This window comes from Nyctereutes procyonoides, unplaced genomic scaffold (genome assembly GCF_905146905.1).
Source record: "Nyctereutes procyonoides isolate TBG_1078 unplaced genomic scaffold, NYPRO_anot_genome, whole genome shotgun sequence".
NCBI classification, from domain to species: Eukaryota; Metazoa; Chordata; class Mammalia; order Carnivora; family Canidae; genus Nyctereutes; species Nyctereutes procyonoides.
This window is the reverse complement of record NW_026575136.1, coordinates 26,816,399-26,840,827: the sequence shown is the minus strand read 5'-3', so window position 1 is coordinate 26,840,827 and position 24,429 is coordinate 26,816,399. Positions and strand designations below refer to the sequence as shown.

The following is a 24,429-nucleotide window of genomic DNA, read 5'->3' as shown; positions in this document are numbered from 1 at the left end:
AAAGAGGGTGTCCCAGCACCTCAGGAGGAAGCTGTGGCTGATTTTGGACTGCCTCTTCTAAGACAGTTAGGAAAGGGAGAATTGAAGGGCTCCTCTGCTTTGCTCACATCTCTGAGAAAGTCTGGAAGGAAGCATTTACCAAGAGGGCACTGAGAAGGCAGTAAATGTATGACAACCATTATTATCTGATTATCACCTCATGTTATCTTGAAGAGAAAATAAGGAGGATTTCTTTTTTTTTTTATAAGGAGGATTTCTTTTTAAGAATTAGCTTTTTAAAAAGAATTTAAATAAAAATCTTTTTAAATAGAACTCTTATTGATTTGCTTTTTGCTATTTCTGAACTTTTACTCATTGAGGAAAAAAAATAGAGAGGAAGGAAGGGAGAGAGGGATGCAAAAAGAAAAATCTGTTTTTCAATTTAGGGCTGAAAACACCTGGCCAATAATTCTGTGAAAATGTTCACTTAAATAGACCTCTCCTTATTCAGTCTCTTTTCGTAAATCATTTAACTGCTGTGGTACATTAAAAATCTTTAAAGAAGTGAAAGCAATTTATGTATTTATTACAGTGAATACAGAATTTTGAACTAAAATTCATGATGTTGTACATGCAAGGAAAATTATATTTAAAAATCGAACCAAAGTTGAAGCCCTCAAATTGCTTTTCTGAAGGTAGATTCCTCTTGGTCAAGAGATCATAGAGACATACAAGTCAAACAAATCTAACCCTTTAAATTTAGTCTCCTTGACTTGATTGTCACCCAGATATCCTTTACATGAGGCCCCAAAGATAACAGAACCAGAGAAGCTTTTTCATAAATGTACCTTCTTCCATGATTTCCATAATCTTAAGGTCCACCAATTCAAGGTCTAAGTTGAGAGAAAACCTAGCCCCATTTTGCAGATGAGCAGAGTGAGGTACAGAGGTGTGTGAGGGATGAACTGCTGTTAGTCATGGGTTTGTCCCTGCCCCTCCTCTGTGACTCTGAGCCTTGCTCAAGCCTGCTTGTTTAAGGGAGAGGCAAGCTTGCCACAGAAGAGGATCGTGTTGGTATGGCTGAGTCTTATGAAGAAAAGGAAGGGGTGGTTTGCCAGGAACCGAGCCCGGATGGGGAGTCTTTTCACAACAAAGCTGTCCCCAGTGGCTGCTGCCGCCTCTGTGCCCTCTTCATTGACATCCACATATGACTGGTGGATGACCTTTGATAAATATAGGCCATCAACTGGTGATATTCCAGAAAGATCAGCTGTGATCTCATTGAAGACATCTGTCATGCCCAGAGAATTTAGCAGGGACTTTAGCTCATACTTGATTTCAAGTCTGAATCTGGGAATGTGGACTTCAACTTCCCTTTCCACCATGTTAGCAGAGCTGGTCCACTTGTTAAATGTCTTCGTGTTCAGCTCCTTCTCTATCTACAAGGCAAAACACAGATGAGCCCATAGGAGCCAAACGTGTATAAAATGCTGTTGGTTTTATAATTCCTTGTGTGAATGATTCAATGTATTGCTTTCTTTTCTACTTTGAAATGCACTGAAGTCCTCTCTGAAAAAAAAAAAAAAGGAAAAAGAATCTCGCACTTAGCCACATCTTCCCTGTTCTATCGTCTACCTTTTATCCATGTTTCATAAGTCAACGCCTCAAATGTGTATCCTATAGTCCACTGCCTTAACTCCCTGTAGGCTTCACCTACATCCCTTTCTTGCCTCTGGAGCCCTTGTGTCTCCTGGATGAATTCACCATTTCTTCTCGGTTCTCAAACCAGAAACTGTGAATCATACCCCCCATCATGGACTCACTTCTCCTTTGGCTGTTGTGACGCCCAGCATCTCTTCATTTCATTCTGCTTCACTTTTCTCTCCTTTGCCCCCTACTGTCTCCACTCCACTACCCCTGAAGCTCAGCTCTACACACTCTTCCTGCCTCCACCTAGCCATGCAGCCTCACAACCCGGCTTCTCGCCCTCCACCCAGTGTCACAATTTTGTGTAAGCTCTCCCCTTGGGCATTTGAAACCCTCCAGCCAGCCTTCTGGCAGGCCAAATCCCATCATTCAACTATAAAAGCTGAAAACTTTTTGTCACCTTCACTCCATCCTGACAATATACAATCAGACATAAAGTAAAGGTGGTTTTTCTTCATAACTATCTTTTCCTTTTGCCTCTCTCTACCCTAATCCAAGTTACCATGACTTTGTGATGCAAATCTGTTTCACAATCTCATATGTCTCAGGCATTTGCATGAGCTCTTCGCTCTGGTTAGAACAATGGGGCACCCTAATTCCACCTATTCAACTTCTACTCCTCCAGTGTGTGGCATCAAGATTATGAGGAACTTTCTTTAATCCCCTCATTCTCTACTCTCTCTACTGCCACAGGACTTTTTGCTGTGTATTATGGTACTTATTATATGATATTTATAACTCTGTGCTGGAACCACATGTTTGTGTTTCAGAACCCACTAGAATTCTCAGCATAGAGTAAACATGCAATGTTTGGTATATGAATGAATAAACAAACAAATGAATGTATCACAAGATGATAAAGACCACTTCTAAACTGCTCCCAAAATGCTATCTGTGCTTCCAAATATCTTCCCATGGCAGCCCACCACAGGCACCCAGGGGTCCAAGGCCCTCTGAATTGGCCACAGCAGTATCCCATCTATTCTCATGGCCACAGCCATGCCTCTCTTCCTAGAGGTCCAAATGCATACATCCCGACCCAGGTGTTCCAAGAAGCCTTCCCTATCCCCCAACCAACTGTGCCACACTATAACCTCAATCAGGCACTCCCTGACTTAGAAACCTCTGACTGTGGCCATCCCATCCGTGGGCAAGGGCAGCTTCCTCAAGATCCCAGAAGCACAGCTGGTCTCTTAAGAAACTGTTTCTCCTTCCTGCAGAGCATGGGAAGTCCTAGCAAGGCCAGGGAGGAAGTGCAGTCGCTCCATATTAGTGGCTTGCCTGCTTCTCTGCTGGGTAGCCTTGGCTGCAACCAGGAAGAGGGTATTAGACCCAAACTCCTGCCACCATCATGACCTGTCCTCAATGTCTGTGGCACTCATTTCCCCCCACAAAACCAGAATGGTAATAAGGATGGTTAGCTCATGAAAGCATTTATATAAAATGCTGGAAAAACTCAATGGGAGGAAGATGGTTTAAGCAGATTTCTGTGGACTAAGACTCTAACGAGCATTACAAGCTCATTACCACAGAAAGATGCTTCCCAAATGTCAAGTAAACCGTAGGTGTGGTATTAGTACAAGATGGTACTTTTGCCTCCTTGCGCCCTCTTTTATTTAAGAACAGATTATTCCCCCAAAATACACTGTCCTGAAGGCAGGGACCAGAGTCCCTATCCCCTCTCACAGCTCCTGGGCCAATAAATACCACTGAACCTAGAGTGTGACTGAATTAGGAACCGAGCACATCAGCATCATGGGGTACACATAGTTGGGAAGAGCAGGTACAAGCACAGATGCTTTCTCACGTGTTAGTATTCTTTACCTGTTCTAGACTGGCTGTGCCTGCTGGAAGCAGAATAATCATGCTTAGTTTGTTGTTAACATAGGGCAGCTCAAGAACTTGCATCTGCGGCTCCTTTATGAAGGCTAATTTATATGTTCCAGTTTGATACATCATTTCCACAATTATGCTTTTACCCTATTTAAAAACAAAGGTTATAATTAGGTAGACTAGTTCTATATGTGCATGTACAGGTATGTACACTGATTTTTTTGCCTAACATACAGTTCTGCGTTAACACTAAAGGCATGGATAAAATATAAACAAGTGCCCCCATATTACTTTTCTCTGTGAAGGTTATTTTTTTTATTTTAAAATAAGTCACTGTTAGAGCCTGACTAGTTCAAATAATACATATCATCACCTATACATAAAATACATATGTATAGTAATAAATATAATAATAATAATGTTTCACCAAAACAAAGCCAACATTTAAAATGATTTATGTGGAAAAATGACATCATGGGAACATTTTCCTTTTTAATCCAATTGGAGACTGTCTAGGAGAAAAATAGTATAGTTTTGTTGTGCTGAGAAAACAGCCTACAGCATGTGTGGAAAGCATGCATGGATAGGGGAACAGTGAGGAGAGAACAGGTTCTCTTCTCTGCCACGGCGGCCCCAATGCTCGAAGGCTCCAGTTAGGTGCCCTGTGAGAAAGGTTACTGTCACCTCACGAGGAAAAATGAAAATAAAATTCAGAGAGAACACAATCACAGAAACCTATGGAAACCTAGACCAGTATTTTCACTAAAACTTTCTAAATCATCCTTTAATAATTATTGCATTCTTCAGAATTTATCATCAGTCTGAAAACAAAATACTTACCTCATTTAGCTGAAAAGGCATTTTAACTGTCTCTCTTTCCTGAAACTTATTTTGCCATTGTCCTTTGAAATATATGGCATTCACCAGGACCATTACACAAGAAGGGTCAATTGTTCCCTTTCCAAAGAGGTTTGTGACTTTTCCTTATAAAAACAAACAAACAACAACAAAAAACAGTTAATGTACTTGGATTTGAACTTGGGTTTATTGATTATAGAGTTGAAAAGTTACTAGAAATTTGGAACCATTTCTTTTTTATTTTATTATTTTTTATTTTTATTTTTATTTTTTTTGGAACCATTTCTTTTTTAAGACTAGTTATAAATTTGAGATGCCAGGAGAACTGCTTTATCTCCTGGCCATTGAGGCTGTCCTTGTCAAATGAAGTTTATGTCCAAGAATTGAATGCTTTGTTATTTCTAATCAGAAGATGGCATCCAATATACTAAGTAGTTAGTATAGTAGCTAATGACCAACTTGTCTTATACCTAGTTATATCCAATGCTTTCCTATATATTACTACTTATTTTTTAATTTTAATAATTTCTATGGCTTCCTTTTAATATTTATCAAGCTTTATACTTTCCAGCAACTCACCACATCCAAATATTTTAAGCATTCAAAAGATTGATTCATTCTTACAATGTACTAGCAATTAGTGTATCACAAGTATATACCAAGACTTAAAGTAAATACACATTTGATAATCAGAATTTATAAAAATATACAAGGTGTATCTTACTTTGTAAATATACCAATTAGATTGAACACCAAACCCTCTTGGTGCACTCTGGTGCACTGCAATTTATAAAACCTTTTTGGAACATAATGTATCAAGAGGAAACATAGGGATATCTGGAACATCAGACTCTAAACTTAAATCTTTTCACTACTGTTCTAAGTAAATTAACAGATCCGAAAAAATTGTAGACCTTTCCAAGCATTTTCTAACATAATACAAAGAATTGAATAAATACATATTTCAATCTAGTCACCTATTACTAAACTTGAATAACATCCATCAGTCTGTCATCAATAAAATACTGTTGAGAGTTCATAACTGGTAAATGAAATAATAAGATACAAATATGTTAGAAATGTGGTCTTTAGGCTCAAAGAAGTATTTATTTTATATTACTGACATGCTCTTCATAAATGCAATTAGCTCTAATTTAATATTTAGATATTATTTCATCCTAATTTTATTTCTCAAGGAATCAAGGAATAAGACTGTCTACATTCATGAACCTCAGAAACTACTGGTACAATGAGTTGATGGCACAAGTACCCAGAGAGAGATTATTTCAACATGGGAATTTGTATATCTCTGGTGGGACAGATGTACTCTAAGGACAAAAAAGAACTGTAAAAAATATCTTAAGCTACTGTTATATTTTATTAGTATTGTTATTTTGAGGTCGTGTTTATGTTGGATGATGTGATTTTGCAATAATATTGGTGACACTGGAATCTGGGATTTTGGACACAAGATAAAAGAAAAATAGGTATAAGGGGGGGTGTTAAGTAAAACTCATATGAGTCTTAATTTTAACTGGTCATATCAGTAAGAAATTAAGCTGTATTTAATCTGAAAAAAGTATTCACTGAGAAGGCCTATAAAGAATCAAGCTGGTATCAATGAGTACTCCTGTACCCAGATTACGGTCTCTAAATATCATGTATCATTAAAATGATCCAGGATTCCCTCAAGAAGCATGAAATTCTAGGTCAGGAGTAGGACATGAGCTTGGAACATCTGGTCAAATTGGAAACAAGGTAGATATCAAATTCTTCCAAGGGCAGTGTCAAAAGGACTTTTGACTCCAATTTATAGTCCCATAACTAAAAGGGGACAGTAAATTGAAATATCTCAAAATATTTAAATTTATGAATTCATAATGATACTTTTAAAAGAAAACTCATTGGCTGGGGCCCCTGGGTGGTGGAGTTGGTTGAGCAACTGACTCTTGGTTTCAGCTTAGATAGTGATCTCAGGGTCATGAGATCAAGTCCTGCATCAGACTCTGCACTCAGTGCAGAGTCTGCTTAAGTCTCTCTCTCCTTCTCCCTCTGCAACAACCTCCACCCCCCACTCGCTCATTGTCAAATAAATAAATCTTAAAAAAAAAAATAAAACTTGCTGACTAGAAAGAAAAAAGTTGTTTTGGAGCTGATATTGAAGAGAAAGAATCTAGCTTTTTTATTGTTTTTCTAATATTAATTTCTTTGTACTTAGAACAACCAAACACTTTATGAGAAATTTCTCATGTAGAAATATTCCAGCTTATAAAGAATGCAAATATTGGAATACTGTAACTTTAAAATCCCTAATGAAATAATGGATGTAAGCAATTATCATCAGAGGCCACTAACATAAAAAAAAAGGAGAGGAGGCATCCAGACATTCTTTCTTTCCTGATGGAAACACAACACCTCCAATGAAGAATATCTGTCAAAAGTAACAAACAAACAAGCAAAAATCACCAGAATCTTATCAAGTTTCTAAGTCTAACTGCCAATTTATGAGAAATATAAAAACAGAGAACATTATTAAATGACATTTCAAGGGGTAGTCATCATCATCTAGACTATGAGAAAATGCAGGAAAGTATGAGAAAAAAGAAAAGGAAATAACTAAAAGCTCAAAAGAGAAATTATTAAAGTATAAAAACAAATGTAAAGAGATATCTTTGATAGTGCAGTTTATAACAGACCAATATCCCTGGCAAGAAGATAAGGAAAGCTGAATACTTTTTTTTTTTTTTTAATTCTACACTGGGTTGTTTCTGAAGCAACTGCTAAACATAAGCAATGGAGAGGTGAAAATCTGAACAGAAAGTGACTAAAAGAGACAGAGAAGCTGAGTAAAACTGTCAACATCATAAAAGGGTTGGAAAGACCAAAAACAAAGTTCAAAGAAGCAAGCAACCAACACTGAAAGGCTAAAGATCCCAGCGATTGGGAGAAACATGGACACATGAGCTCAACAGAGAGTTCTGAACAATTTTTCCCTCAAGGTCTAACGAAGTTTCAAAAGTTGCCCCAAGCTAGATTAGGAGAAGAGAGTGAATACTAGAAATTTAAAAACTACTCTTGGTCTCTCAGTGCTAAAGAAAATATTACTAAAGTTCAGTATCTGACAAGGTGGTATAGGTGTTTCATAATAAAGAAAGGACCAATCCACTGAGAAGATATGGCAATTTAATATCTATGCATCTAATAACACAGCTTCAAAATATGCACAGCAAAACTGGACATGACTAAAAGGAGGAAGAGAAAAATCCACAATCATAGTGGAAGATTTTAATGCAGCTTTCTCAGTAAATGATTAAAAAAAGTGAATAAAAATAAGCAAGGATATGCAAACATAGACATCAAAATTAACAAAGTTGGCCTGATAAAATTAAACATCTCACCCAATATCTAAAGAATATACATCTTTAAGTGCACATAAAAATTTTATCAAAATCAAAACATTTGTTTTACTGTAAAAAAGTCTCAATAAATTTCAAATAATTGAACGATTATATTCTTTGGTTATAACAGAACTAAAACTCAATAACTAAAAAAACAACTAGAAAATAGCCAAATTTTTGGAAATAAATGGAACATTTCTAAATAACCCATGATTCAGAGAAGAACTCTCAGCGAAAATTAGAAAATATCTTGAACTAAATTATAATGAAAATAAAACAAATGGAAAATTATGAGATGGATTTAAAATGACACCTAGAAGCAAAGCCACTGTTCTAAATGCACACACTAAAAAAAGATCTGAAAATCAACTGTTCATCTCAAGAAACTAAAAAAAGAATAGCAATACCAACATAGTAAAAAGAAGGAAATAAATGATAATCATAAATATTAATGTAATAAAAAATCTTTATTAGAGAAAATACAAGTTGATTTTTTGAAAAGACTAAAAAACTACAAATCCGTAAGTCTAATTAAGAAAAAAGAAATATGAAAAAAAAGAAAAATGTACAATTTAGATTTCCAGAAATAAAATGACAATACTATATATCCATAAGACATAAAGAAGATAATACTAGGCTATTATGAGCAAGTTTATGCTAATACATTTGAAAATTCAGATAAAATGGGCATATTCCTTGCAAAAACTTACACAAGAAGACAGAAAATAGAAATGGGCCTCTATTTATTAAAGAAATCAAATCTCTAATTAAAATTTTCCCACATAGAAAACACCATGCACAGAGGGCTCACAAGTGTGTTCTTCCAAATATTTAAAGAAGACAAATGCACACTAACCTTACATAAACTCTCTTTTGGAAATCAGAAAAAGAGGAGAAACATTTACCAACTAGTTTCATAAAGTGAGTATAACTTTGATACCTGAACTGATACAAAAATAATTCAATAAATAAAAAACTAAGGTCAAATCCTTTCATGAGCATTGGTGCAAAATCTTTAAGAAAAATATTAAGAAATCAAATCTAGAGATAATAAAGTATAAAGCAAAAAGTATAATATACCATGACAAGTTTGGTTTATTCTAGGACTAAAAGTTTGGTTTGACATTAAAAATCAATTAATGTAATTCACTAAATTAGTATAAAAAAAGAAGAAAAATCATACCTCAATAGATACAGAAAAGACTTTGAAATACAATATGGTTAGTCATTTGTGTCAAAAATTCTTAGCAAACAAGAAGTAGAAAGAAACTTCCTTAATCTGAAAAAAATGTATTCATATAAATACCTGCAACAAACATTATACCTAAATATATATTATTAAAACCATTTGGGGATCCCTGGGTGGCGCAGCAGTTTAGCGCCTGCCTTTGGCCCAGGGCGCGATCCTGGAGACCCAGGATCAAATCCCACGTCGGGCTCCCGGTGCATGGAGCCTGCTTCTCCCTCTGCCTGTGTCTCTGCCTCTCTCTCTCTCTGTGTGACTATCATAAATAAATAAAAATTAAAAAAAAAAAACCATTTGGAAACAAGCTAGAAGTCCAGAAACAAGACAACATAAGGACGCCCCAGTATCAGTACTTCTGTTCAGCTGCAGTCACTAGCCAATAAGAAAAGAAAAGAAGCAAGAAAGGTTGAAGAGGAAATGACTGTATTTATAGAAAATCTAAAATAATAAACTAGAATTAAGAGAATTCAGCAATATTAACATATGAAAGCCAATTATATATTTCTACATGAACAAATAAAATTTAAAATAATTGGTACTAGGTAAAATTCCATGAACATTTCAAATATCTGAAAACCATTTATCAAAAGACATGCAAAACATTAACATGGAGATACACAAAATGTTATTGAAAAAAATTAAAGAGGACCTACACAGAGATAAACTCATGGAAATGGATTGGAAGCTAAATATTATAAAGATGCTGGTTCTCTCCAAGTCTATAGATAAATATATATCATTCCGACTAAAATTTCAACCAGTATATTTAACAAAAAGTGACAAGTTGATTTTAAAATGCGTATGGATTTATCACTTATGGTGATATCATATGTGATATCATATATTTTGCCTTTCTCAGTCTAACTTTTTTCACTCAGCATTAATACCCTCTGGGTCCTCCACGTTGTCACAAATGGCATGGTCTCTTCCTTTTTTATAGCTGCATAAAACAACAACAAATGAATAAAACAAAGAGCAGAATCAGACCTACAAATGCTGAGAACAAACTGATGGTTGCCAGAGGAGAGACAGGCTGGGGGCTGGGCAAAATGGGTGAAGAAGAAAGGGAGATAGAGGCTTCCAGTTATGGAATGAATGTAAGTCAAGGGAATAAAAAACACAACATAAGGAATATAGTCAATGATATTTTCATAGCTATGTATTGGAATAGATGGTAGCTATAACTATGGTGAACATAGCATAATGTATAAACTTGAGTCATTATGTTGTAAACTTGCAACTAATGTAACAATGTGTGCCAACTTACTTAAATATAAATAAATAAACAAAATATATATGGAATGCAAAAACTCGGGCAAAGTCAAGGCAGCCCCAGAACAGGATCAACATTGGACTTAACACTTCCAGCTATCAAAACATACTGCAAAGCCACTATAATGGTGGTATTTTCATGAGAATAAATAGACAAATGAAGCACACTGAACCCAGAAACAGATTCACACATATGTGGTCATCTGATTTATGATAAAGTTTACATTGTAGTGTAATGGTGAAAGGATCATCTTCCCAATAAATAGTGCGATGTCAACTAGATGTCCATGTGGAGTGAATGAATGAAAAAATGAATGAAAAAATGAATTTTTTAATGAATCTTGACTAGAGTGAAACAAAGCTTCTAGTAGATAATTATACAAATATTTTCATGAGCTAGGAGTGCACAAAAGATTTATTTAAAAGTATGCCAAGGTACTGATGATAAAGGAAAATATTGATAAATTTTACTTCTTTCTTTCAAATTAAGAACTTCTATTCATCAAAGGCACCATTAGGGGGAGATACAAAATGGTAGAAATTACTTGCAGCACATATATTCAGTAAATGCAAACAACTCCTAAAAATGTATAAGAAAAAATCAGGGTGCCTGGGTGGCTCAGTTGATTAAAGCTCTGCCTTTGGCTCAGGTCATGAGCTCTGGGTCTAGGGATCCAATCCCCCATAGGGCTTCCTGCTTTAGCAGGGAGTCTGCTTCTCTCTCTTTCTTCTTTTACCCCTCCTCATCATTCTCCCTCTCTTAAATAAATAAAATCCTTTTTAAAAAATGTGTAAGAGAAAAACAGACAAACCATCCTTACATATGGGCAAAAGATTCAAATAGGCACTTTATAAAGGAAGATATGAAGTGTATGAAAAATGCCCAATGTCTTCATTCATAAAGGAAATGCAAATTAAAATTAAACAATCTACGGGACACCTGGGTGGCTCAGTGGTTGGGCACCTGCCTTTGACTCAGGTCGTGATCCTGGGATCTGGGATCAAGTCCCGCATCAGGCTCCCTGCAAGGAGCCTGCTTCTCCCTCTGCCTGTGTCTCTGCCTCTCTCTCTCAGTCTATGTCTCTCATGAATAAATAAATAAATCTTTAAAAAATAAAATTAAATTAAGTTAAATTAACTACAATGACTAAAGTTAATAAGACTTAACAGGTGTTGGCAAAGTTGAGGAATAAATAAAACTATCATTAATTTCTTGGGCAAGTACATTAGCAAGCCACTTTTGAAAACATAAGTACCAAAATGGTATATATATACCTTGTATTATCAGCAATTCCATTTCAAGGTATCCATCCAACAAAATCACATACAATATATGTACCAAAAGATATATATCGTAATGCTTATAGCAGCACTATTCATAATAGACCCAAACTAAAAATGTCCCAAGCATTCATTAAGACTCAGTAGACTGGATTAACATATTTAGGTATTTTAAGAGAACAAAACTGACATCAATGAAAATGAGCAAATCATGCCATCCTGTAGTCACATGAATGAATCTCACAAACAAAAAACCTAAAAAACCCTAAATATATATTTTATGATTCCAATTACATGAAATTTTTAAATAGCCAGAACTAATATATAATAAAAGAAGTCAGAGAAGTCTTAATGTTTGGGAACAGGGTGGGTTAGTTTCTGGGAGGAGACACAAAAGTGGCCTTGGAGTGTGCCCTTCTCAGTAACCGATGTTTTATTTCTCTGACCTGGTAGAGGTGGAAGGAGGTTACCTGAGGGCATTCACTTTTGTGACAATTTCTGCTTTGTGATAATTCATCGAACAGCAATTATGAACTTTTGTGATAATTCATCGAACAGCAATTATGAACTTTTCCATAAGTACATGTATTTCAATAAAAAAAAAGTTTACTTTAAAAATCAAGATGTGGGTCCTGGGTGGTTCCACTGGTTAAGCATCTGCCTTGGGCTCAGGCCATGATCTCAGGGTCCTGGGATCGAGCCCCACATGGGGCTTCCTGCTCATCATTGAGTCTATTCTCATTCTCTCTCTGTCCCTCCTTTCCCCTTGCGCTCTCTCTCTCTCTCTCTCTCTCATTTGCATGTGCTCTCTCTCAAATAAATAATAAAATCTTTTTAAAAATTAAAAAAATACAAAATAAAAATCAAGATGTAAGAAACATACTGACCAACTACAAAGTATAAATATTATTTGGGTCCTGATTCAAACAGAAGAGACAATTGGGGAAACAGAAAAACTCACTATTTGTTAATATTAAATGATTATTTTTAATTTTCTCTATGTAATAATCGTGTGGTGGCATTTTCTTTTAAATAACTAATATTTTTGAGAGGAAACAACCTGACAAAAAAAGATGGTACCTGGGATTTGTCCTGGAAGAGGTAGTGGGCAAAGGGTGAGGTATAGCTATAAGATTGGCTTTGGGTAATAAATCCTGCAGCTGAGGGGTCAGAAAAGATTCATTATATTATTCTATTTGTTTTTCTTTAAATCTTAACTAGATGTTTTAAAATAATAAAATGAATACATCTTTAAAATTAAATATTTAACCTGCTTTAAATAAATATTTGACAATTAGAAGGTTTATTTTAAAATCGTGAAAGGTAGATTTAAATTTCATTAAATTTAATTGCAGAATGTACAACACTCTATAAAGTAGAAAGAGCATTCTTCTCATTCTCAGAGTCACTTGGCTTAGCTCCCAATCAGGACAAATGACTGTAAAGGACATTTACAAATATTCCAAAATACTCCCCCATTTCCTCCATCCTGGACCTGCCTATGTTGGGTCCTGAACTTCACCCAGCTTCCTTGTCAGCACTGACTCAGGGAGCTTATCAAAACAGTGTGAATGAGGTTGGGAGACACATGTGGGATTTACTCTTACCATTAGTTTTACTTTCAACCCAAGCATTAATAGTTTTCCGGGTTTCTTCTGGAGACTGTTCAAAATCAACAGTTTGCGGCAAAGCTTGATACAGTTTCTCAGAACAAGTTAAATATTGCTGTAAAAGAAAGAATAATCACACAAAAATAGTGTAAGGGAAGCAAAAGCTTACAGCTCTCTGTGTTCTAAAATCTACAACGGAGATAAAAGCAGCTCATGTATATATGTCTGGAAGGAAGCAGAAACCATATGTACTTATTCATAATAAAACAAATGGATTTAAATAAAGCTTTCCAAAAGGAATGTTCAGAAATTCTGGTTGCTTCTTCCATCTTATCACTGGCATTCTTCATTCTAAAATGCTCAAAGCAAAATGGCAAGTGGCAGTTCACTCTCACTACTCTGTCCTCTCGAAGCAGACAAATGGGAGTTACTGCCCTATGTTCTAGATTGGAAAACTGAGATCTAGAGTGATTACCTGAGTAAGGATCAGAGTGATTACATTTTGCTTGTTTGAGGTCTAACGGAGAGTTAGGTCTTCCCACAGTGTGTGTGTGTGTGTGTGTGTGTGTGTGTGTGTGTGTGTGTATCAACCTCCCCAAAAGCCACTAGAGATAAAATGATAATAATATTCTCTGTTGTATGTAATTGTACGTAATTTTCAACTTTATATAAAATGTGAACAAAAATATCTTAAAAAACTATTTTATTCACCTATACCATCCAAAGAAAAATAGTGTGCAAATCTAGTATAAAGAACCTAGCCCTCCTTTTTTAAATTTTTTTTAAAGCCTAGCCCTCCTTTTAACCAAGTTCCCAAATCCTCCCCCCCACCATATGATATTCTGGACTTATCACTGATATTCACCCATGGTCCTTAATTCCTAGATATGGCAACTTTCCACTGCCTCACTGCCAAGGCAGCAGCCAAATTTACACGGACCCAAATGAAACTACCTGCCATTCCATTCTTGAGACCTTGGGAACATACCTCCTATAGTCCAGCAGGACCCAGAGCTCCACCATGAACTGATTAGGATGATATAAGACTTACAACTATGGCAGGTATGAAAGTGGCTGCCTGGAGTTTGGCTTGCCATTTGTTTAACTGGGTTCTCTTGGCCCTAAATCCAGTATAGAATAAAAAGAAAGCTTGATAACAGCAAACTCGGAGCCTGTTGTCCTCAGCTGGTCCAACTGTGGGTGGAACATGCTGAAGTGACTGCCCTTAGCCCATGAGATGAAAGTTTTTCCAGAGAGAATCCTGGAATAATAATATTTCATGCATGCAACAGATTATGACAATCCTCATGATACTAATGAGGAGCTTCATGCTTCAGGAATAGATAGGATCATCATTATTCCAAATCCACACTTCTTTGTTATTTATACCCAGATCACTATTTTGGGGAGGCAGAGGGGTGAGAGGAGTGTTCTAATTTCAGGAACCATCACTATCCATCCCTACCACTTCAGCAGCAGGTACCCCATAAAATATTCCCTCTATGCCTTTAGGACAGTAGAAGGAAATACCTCCAAAATACCTATAGTTTGGGATGGGCTACCCCAAGCTGCAAAAATTCTGACAATCAACTATAAGACACGGAATGTGTTACCAGACCAGAGAAGAACATTAGACATTCAGGACTCCATCCTGCTCTCCGTCGGCTCAGATGTAAATAAAACAGGTCAAATAAAAATTATGTCACTCCAGCTAGCATTCCACCTCAATCATAGCAGGATGACACAGCAATTAAAACAAGATGATAGATTTGGTCAAGGGTCAGATTCAGGCTTTGCCATTTAATTATCTCTGTAACCTTTGTCAACTGGACTTTTCAGAATCTGCCTCACAACTCTAGAATGGTAATTTTGTACTTATATATATGTGACAGTTAATGTGATAATACCTGTAATGCATTAAGTACAGTGAACAGCATACAGTAAGCACTCAATAAAACTGTATATTACAATACTGTTGGGAAATGTTATAGTGTTAGAATCTTGGAAGCTAGAAAGAACTTAAGTCTAATGCTCTCATTTTAAACATAAAAGTGACCTGTGCAAAGTCATATGTCTAACAGGGAATAGAATTCAGATCTCTTGGCTCCCAGTCCAGTGCACTCTCCAGATTCTTGGTACCCTGCCATCAAGGACCTTTGAAAAAGGGACAGGAGATGTAACTCATTTTTCTTCTGATCCACAAGAGAATTCTTAACTACTTTGTTTTGTGCTTCATCCATGACCTTGCTTCTTGGACAACTTCGGTGGTTTTTGCAGAAATAAAATTTTTATGTGATATTTCACAACTTTAAATGGGAGTTTGGCAAAACCATTTCACTGAAACTCTAAGTCAGCTCAAATTTAATCTCTTAAAGATGAATTTCATGTAGCTCTTCTCACTCTTCACTTATTTTTTGGTCTGGAATTTAGAGGATGCCAAGAGAGCTGTGGGCCAGCATTCCATATGAACATACCTGATGGAACACCATCGCCGTTGTCCCGTAGAGTCTGTTGGCCATGCTGAGGGTATAGTTAGAGTCTGGCTGGTTGATTTGAGAGAATAAGACTCCAAACTCTGAGTGAATCCTTCCAGCTTGGCTGCACTGAAGCATCAGTAAACAAAGAATGGAGTATTAAGTTGCTTGATTTCTTGCCATTAGAGGGTTATAAATAGTGTGAAAACATAAGGAGAGAGCAAGGTGATTGCCTCTGAATAAAAGAGTAGAGAATACTAACAAACAAGGAGTAGGAGAGTTTAAAGCATGTTCCTTCTCTAGATTTCCTCTAGCACACTAATCTCAACACTCTGTGACCTTACTCCCACAGATTGTGTGCAGAACTGTAAGCTATTGCAAAACACACAAGTGCTTGCTGGCCCAAATAGGTTAGTCCAGAAGCACAAGTCTTCATAAAGAGATTGCAGTGGGGTCTTCAGGATGATGATCCAAGTTATATTGCTGTCCCTGTACCTATCGAATCATCTCTTCTCTATCACACTACTTTCAATGTCTCAGTTTTCTATGAAACCATGTAACCAGACACTTCAGCATTTCAGTGACCTGACCTCACTCACCCATCTGACCCTCATGGGAGCAATTTTGTTAGACCTACAGTTTTGATGCAACTGAACTCAAGGACATTATAGGGGTAGGCCTACATTTCCTAAAGCAAAGTTTCCCAAATTACGAGCTTTCATTTCCTCACAACAAGCAGGGTTCTGTGAAGCAACTATTCTGTGAACCTATATGCATTTACGTGTTTTCCCAATCAATCATGGTCAAACACACTACCGTCTTCATGTGCGACTTCTATGTAATTTTCATGTCAGAAGGAATTCTCCTACTAGAAAAGAGCAGGGACCATGGTCCCAGGCAACATGGGCTGGGCAGCCTCAGGCCCTGTTTTCCTGGGGGTCTAATTATAGGCAGACATCAGGGTCCTTTCTTAGTGCTCCCACTGACAAAAAGCTACCACTTTTTGATGAGGCTGGCAGACTCAATCCCATATTGAGATTTATGGCACAGTCCATAAAAGAACATAAAGTTTGAGCAAGGATGATAATAAATCATATGATAAAATCTGGGGGACTTGATCATTGTTACCATCATTATTATCACTGTTAACTCTATAGGCCATAGTGATTATCAGGAAGACCAAAGGAGTAGACCAAGCGAGACACTGCTAGCTCCCTTAAGGACTAAAGAGAGGCTCTGCTCCTTAACCCCCGTACTATAATTTCTTGGTGCTCTTCTGTTAGAACATTTGACAGTTCAGCAATGATATTATCATACCTTAGCTGAGTCCTTGAACTCTGGTTTTAGTGACTGTGTCATATGATTAAAGTGAAGTACCTAGGAAAGAAAAAGAGGGATTGACTGGCATCAAAAGCAACAGAGTATATAAAAGTGAATATTTACAAGCATCTCTTTTTCCATTTCAGATAAAGACCAACAATAGCTAACATTTAGTGATGTCATATTCTAAGTACTGAACTAAGCCTTCATGTATCTTACTGAACTCTCAACAGCTTTACAAGTGGATACTATTATCCTTGTTTCATGCTAGAGAAACTGAGCACAAGACAGATATTCCTCCACCACCCTCTGTCAATTTCCAGGGACAGAGCTCTTATCACAGGCTCTTCTGCTCCCTCCTACCATCCTCAGGCCGCTCACTAGGACAGTGCCCATCCAGGGTCATGTAAAACGTTACATGGTGTCCCTATACAATACCTATTTTGAGAGAAAGAAAATCATGAAAGTGCATTAAAATATGGAGTAAAGAAATAAAGGGCAAATGACAGTACAATATGTAAGTATCCTAGGGCTGTGAAGCGATATTCATCTAACTTTCCACAGCAATTAAAAATACAACTCCTAGCTCTGGGAAACGAACTAGGGGTGGTGGAAGGGGAGGAGGGCGGGGGGTGGGGGTGAATGGGTGACGGGCACTGAGGGGGGCACTTGACGGGATGAGCACTGGGTGTTATTCTGTATGTTGGCAAATTGAACACCAATAAAAAATAAATTTATTATAAAAAAATACATACAATGGAACAATCACTATACATCTGCCTGTGTGACCTGAAAACTTACCCCTTTTCTCCTAGTCTCTCTGTTTCCCCATCTGTAAAATGGGGATAACAACCCCTACCTGCCACACAGGACTCTTAGGAACTTCAAATGTACTGATGAATAATTTTTAAAACTTGAGGGCCTTTAAAGTATCATTAAGTTTTTTGTTGTTTTGGGTTTTTTTTAAAGATATTATTTATTTATTCATGACAGACACACAGAGAGAGAGGCAGAGACACAGGCAGAGGGTGAAGCAGGCTCCATGCAAAGAGCCCTATGAGGGAATAAAACCCAGGAATCTGGGATCACCCCCTGAGCCAAAGGCAGGCGCTCAACCGCTGAGCCACTCAGGCGTCCCCATTAAGTTTTAGTGCAGTTTACAATTCCAGAGGACAAGAATAGTACCACACATGTGTTCTCTGTAATATTTAAATCACTGGAAAAATAAACTCTAACGTACACTGCAGAAGTGTAGGTGTGAGAGCACTGATGGCAAGGAAGAGACTGTGTTGCATGTATTAGGATATTTGTATTATAATTATTACATTATTTATGCCATTATTCATTTTTAAGAAATATTATTTCCCCAGATGTTTCTTCTTTCACAAGATGGAAGAATTTCTAGAGATGTGACTATTTGGCTGACCCAGAGGGGTGCATGGATGACCTCTAGGCCATGAGGAAATCTTCACTGTGTTCCATACCTTTTCCATCTGCTCTGCACTGTTTCCTCTGGCACCAAGGAGGACCATACTTAGAGCATAGAGCAGGCTCAGTGGTGAAAAGAAGATGTTATCTCCTACGTTGTTACTGTTCAGTTCTTTGAACACATCAAGGCAAAATTCAGTGTTTGCTGTGCTGAGAGTATCCATTTTATGCTCAACACTACCTGAGAACAGATGGGGGGAAAGATCTCAGAATATCACTTGGAAGTACAGATAATCTACAGAGTTCAATTACTACATTTCATGAATATAAAAGTCTGGGCACACTGTTTCATGAAAAATTACATATTCATTGTTTTTGAGAGATCTGTAAATGCTGGAGGCGGGAATTCACAGTAGTTGCAGATTCTAATGAATGGAAGATCTTATTCCTTTCGACCCGTAATTCAAAGCTGTCTCAGTGCCATTTGTGTACATTTAACATTGTTCTGCAGTGAACAATGAGAAGGAATCGGGTCTTTGTGCACTCACTGTCTATGCTGTTAGACCTCCCTCATCCTGGAATTTGTATAGAAAAATTCTTGAGCTACACAAGTTCAGCCAAATGAGATGCTGCCCCACTAGGCTGCCCATCTTCATGGCCTCACAAGAGAAGAACACTTTTCTCTTTGTGGATACCTTCAAATTCTCCCCAGATGGCACAGTAAAAAATGGATTGCCTGCTGTTCAGCCCTTCCCCTTCCCTTCCCTTCTGTGCTAAGACGACACAGATCTCATGAAGCAGCTTTCACTTAGGCATGTACTTCAGAGGAGGTTTCATGCTCCCCCGGCCCCAGGAGCAAGCCTTGATTGGCTTAAGTCAATTGAGGTAATTGTCTATCCCTTATGAGTGACTAATTAGGTACAGATTTTAAGTTATAAATTCTGAGGATCTAATGTACAGCACGGTGACTAAAGTTAAAAATATGGAAATGATGTACAGTTCAAAGTTGCTGAGAGTAGCTCTTAAGCATTGTCTCTCTCTCTCTCTCTCTCTCTCTCACACACACACACACACACAAAGTTAACTATATGGGGTGATGGATATGATCTTGGGAAACATTCCACAATGTTTATGTGTATGATATCATCACATTGTACCCTTTGAATATATATTTGTCAATTATTCCTCAATCAAGTTTTGGGGAAATAAGTAGAATTTTAGGATTGGAAGCTGCCATGATTTTTGCCAGTAAGTACAAAAAGTCACTGCAGGACTTCTAGAAGAGGCCTTCCTTTGATAAAAGACTCTCAGGCCAGCCCTCTTCTTCCTCTCAGGGTTGTTGTGTCTTCATGTTACTACTATCACAACAGCTATTGTGTGACCATGTGTGATGTGCCAGCCCCAAGAGGCTAAGTCAGATGTCAGAGAGGAAAGGTGGACAGAACCAGAGTCTTTGTTGACACACCACTTAGTAGACAGATTAAGCTACCCCAAATCTGTCCTACCTTGGGATTTCTTGTCATGTAAGAGGAGGTTTCCTTATATTTTAACTCACTTTGGTTGAGTCTTTTGTTACTTGCACCTAAAGGCATCCTAACTTACTTTAGGGATTTCTTTATACACCCTTGTTTGCCAGGAACTGATTATCCACCTACCTCACATTCACACATTTCTAGCACAGCTACATCTTTTCCCTCATTTAGTCCCCCCAGCAGTCTGAAGTACTTCATTCTTCTTCCTCTCGTCTTCTAGATTACAGCTGTGCACTCTTGTAGAATCCAAGTCTAGACCTATATTCTCCAGGCTATTATGACAGATGGCCAGTCTATTATCTCTGCCTGGGGAATACTTATTTCAGTTACTAACTTGCCTTGTTTTCAGCCAGGACATATCTGATCTGAGCTTGCTGGAAGTGTGTTCTCTGGGGTGTGACTCTGTTGGTTACTGATTTAGGCATTAGTGTCACACCTCTCACTAAAACACAGTGCTTTGTGCCTTCAGAGCCAAACAAAGCCAAGCCTAGGGTGAAGGAAGGCCTCAGATCTGGGGTGGGGAGGAGAGTGCACAGCTCAGCATTTCTCAGGCAACAAGAGACTGAAAGGAAACGTGTTACTTGTGAACTTTCAAAATAATGACCTACCAAATTTATATGGCAAAAAAAGTGATGACACATCCCTGTAACTGAAACTGGTTGTCCTAAAATAATCATTAAGGACTAGATGCTACCTATTCCAATCATCAGACCACCCAGCATAATATAATAGAGCCTAAGAGTCATATTATAACAAGCCTGGACTGTATTTTTCTTTTCTCTATGACAGTTTTTTTAAAGGTATAATACAAAGGTTTTGCTAATCTTATTTAATGAGAATACTAACATGTGCCTTTAAGAGGACACTGTTCTTCAAGTTAATTTTAATACAGCTCTCTGTAACAGCTCTAATAATAACAATATCCTTGAAAGCTCTTTATTTAGTTATTTTAATAATGGTTTCAATTTTGGTCCAATAATAAAGCATGTCCAAGCCATATGCTCTTCATGCTGATTCTAATGGAGTTAGCTAATGGAGTCAGGTTCTAGAATGCAATTTCAGACTTCAGACTTATAAGTAAATGTAAATTTATTCTTCTTAAAACTATGTCACATTGTCATTATAAAAAGCCTGCCTGCATGTCAGAGTTCCAGTAGCCCTACAGTTTTGGGGGCACCTAGGAAAAGAATGTGAAATATACTGACCACCTATGGGAGCACTGCACTTTTATATTAATGTTTGTTTCTTCTCTGTTTTTTAACCATAAGCATAGAGGACTGAGTAACCACACCCTCAGTTCTTGGCACAGTGATCACTGGGCCACAATTCTCTTCTTTGCTTATTGACTTCAACCCAATTCATTTCCTTTCTCTTCCACTCCCATACGCAACACTTACAATTTGTTTAAAGTGTATTCTTTTATTTACATGAGTCCTTAAAAATATGTTTCCTTACTTTATGCATTTTTCATTTTCATAAATGAGCTTACACTGAATTTTTTTTCACTGAGTACTACATTTTTAAGACTCATCCATGTTACTCGGGAAACATTATCTGTTACTTGTAAGAACTGTGTTTTCATGCCTTCACATTTTTCCTATCCATTCCCCAGTGACAGACAACCATATGGCCTCCTCCTGCACACCATCATCAACAGAGCTATGATGAGCATCCTCACACACACACACACACACACACACAACACACACACACACACACACACACACACACACCCTTACACACCTGTGTGAGATTTCTCTGTAAAGGAAATGACTGAATCACAGGGTTCGTGTATGTGCCAAGCACTGCATACATTATTCAGAGTTTAAGTCCTACAGGATGGGTCATATTACCCAAGTTTTCCAGAGATAGCAGTGAGGGTTTGGGAATTCACATATCGTAAGTGGTGGAGCCATGATTCAAACACAGGTCCATCTGTTCTGAAACCCATGATCTTCCCATTTGCCACTGGATTCTACTCAGATAAGCTTTTATTTGAGGTAAAATGGCTTTATTTTTATGGCATTACCATTATTATCCCTATAAGAATAGCGTCTTACTAGAAAAATTAAGAAATTTTGTTCAAGATACAAGGCATTAATAGGCTTATTCTGATAATTAATGGTTATTAAATATAGTATTATTTCTCACTTCACAGTAAGATCTAGCTCTTCATGCATTTAATTCACAGAACCAAGAAGAAAAGCTTTCGGTTTAGATTTTTCTCAAAAATTATTGGGAATATATACTTAGAATTAATGCATGAACTTTGGTATTTGGCACGGTTATTTGCAAGACAGAGTTTTCACTATCATTAACTTAGCTCTTCAGAGCCCTACTTTCATCATTCACTTTCCAAAATTCCACCCCTCTGGCTGTTAGCACAAGAGTGTCCATGTTATTCTGGTGTTCAACGGATTTTATGCAGCAACCTTAATTGACCATTTCCTCTACATCTGAGTAGTTGTCTCTGTGAGACACTGAGACACAAATATGTGGATGAATTTACAGATTCTTATTCACTGAGTATGTTAATCTTCCTCCCTAGACTTAGCGCTCCTTGAGGGCAGGGAAAACCTACCCGTGAAATCATCCATGTCTTGCACAGTCACCCAACAATGGATGTGTATTAGAGAAATCAGCAGTATAAATATTTTACAATTTCTACTCTAATTAATATTATGCAGTCAGTTTCAGAAAAAAGGATCCCATGAAGACAGAAGTCCCAAGAAACTCAGAATCCTACTGCAGGTGCACAGACCCCAGAGAAAGCCCCACCTAGGAAGTGAGAGGAAGCTGAAGTGCCCCCAGGAGTAGAAGGACTTTGAAGTGAGCTCCCAGAGAAGGAAGGAATTGCAGAAAAAATTTTAGTGCACCTTCCTGTCTATTTTTAGATGGAGAAAAATCCCTCCTAAGCAAAAGGAATATGCCACCTGGAAGCTGTCATGGGAGAAAAACAGGGAAAGGATGTCCAAGGTTGCAGCCCTTCTAGTTTAAGAAGGATTTCTGGAAAAAAGAAAGCAGTCAGGAAATGTGAGGAAGAAACATGTCTTAAAGGGGATACCGTCACTAAAATTTTGTGAGAGGACAGAACACAGTAGGCATTCTTCCCAACACGTCAGGTCATTCATAGGCCACTCCAGTGCAGTTCAGATCTTCTAGGAACTAAGAAAAGGCTCATCCTGCAGAGACCAGAACCATGTGTAACTCTGTTCTGAGTAAGTTTATTAGTAAGGAGAAAATATCAACAGAGATCTATTTTGCTAAACCAATCAGAGGTTTGAAATTAAGTCAGCCTGCCTCAAGGATTTTAAAAATGTATATCCTCACTGTGAATGTATTAACAAGCATGTATTCATCGAGAGATCAGCAAAAGTCACACTCAATCAAAGAATAATCTTCACCCTCATTTAGCTCATTACACACCTGTCCAACTGCCATATTCTACTGCTCTTATCTTGCTCCTCTCGGACAATAAGCACAGCTGAAATAACGAAGTACAGAAATACTTCTCTTTACCTTTGTTGCTTTCCAGGGTGAAGTGGACAATCTGGCAGGTGAGATGGGAGCTGTGTCCCTGGAGAGGAAATTTAAAGCCTTCACTTTTTGCCCCTCCCTTTCCATTGTGTCCTTAGTGATTCAGCTCTACATCCGCCTGGCAGAAAGGACAGCCCTGAGAAGGAAGTCCCTCTAAAGGCTACCCAGAGCCTGCCACTGTGCATCCAGGAGACTCCCAGAATGGCCAGTGCTTTCTGGAGAAGTGCCTAATTCTTAACCTCCTTATGCCCTGCTAATGAGGAAACATCTGCCAGTCTAATCTCTATTTAAGAAAATAAGCTCTCTTTCTAAAAAGAATAACTGTGGCACGTTCAAGTTGGTAGTGTCACATTCAAAGTTCCAAAGATTTCTGTTTCAGTATGTATGCATGGTACACAGTTATTCAAAAAGAAAGATCCCAGCAGTGACAGAAAGATTCTAGCCATGATGGATGCTTCCTTGCCTGAAGCACAATCATCCCAAGATTTCCCGAGCTCTCCTGCATGGAGTGTATGTTTTTGTGTGGAGCTTCTCCTGGCAGGTAATTCCTATCCCATAAAAAGGACTTAACAATGAGCTCAAGCAGAATTTATTCTGTGGTTTCAGTTTAAAAGCTTGGTAAGAGCAACAAGCCATCCTTACCTAAAGTGAGTTCAGAGGTATGATTCAGCCCCATGCAAGAAAGATTATAGATTAGGGGTAGAGATCAAAGCTGAAGACAGAAATTGTTTGGGCTGTGCAGTAGCCAGAATCAGCACTATGAGACAAGCCTAGCTTCCCAGAGGCTATTCTTACCCATGTAATACACAGCCCAGCCTCTTCAGGAGGACACCATTGCCCAAACTTACTATGATGCCAGATTGCACTATATTTATGACAACAGAAAATCCTTTATGGCCAGTGATTTTTTTGCACATCCTAGGTATGCAATATGTTCTCCTTTAGTCCAACTCA

At 37.6% G+C, this 24,429-nt stretch overlaps 1 protein-coding gene across 2 annotated transcripts; it reads right to left on the bottom strand.

Moving 5' to 3' along the window:
- Positions 1-544: 544 nt before the first annotated feature.
- Positions 545-23,512, bottom strand: LOC129495503 (serpin B11-like). Of its 2 annotated transcripts, none has more exons than XM_055303071.1 (8): positions 23,458-23,512; positions 18,463-18,647; positions 16,976-17,035; positions 15,659-15,787; positions 13,182-13,299; positions 4,360-4,502; positions 3,511-3,666; positions 545-1,418 (listed from the first exon to the last, which is right to left on the bottom strand). In XM_055303071.1, exons 2-8 carry the CDS (start codon positions 18,628-18,630, stop codon positions 999-1,001), a joined length of 1,194 nt encoding a protein of 397 aa, XP_055159046.1. In that variant the 5' UTR covers positions 18,631-18,647; positions 23,458-23,512; the 3' UTR covers positions 545-998. The 2 variants fall into 2 exon arrangements, with proteins under 2 accessions (XP_055159046.1, XP_055159047.1); XM_055303072.1 differs by lacking the exon at positions 23,458-23,512 and adding an exon at positions 23,365-23,450.
- Positions 23,513-24,429: the final 917 nt, after the last annotated feature.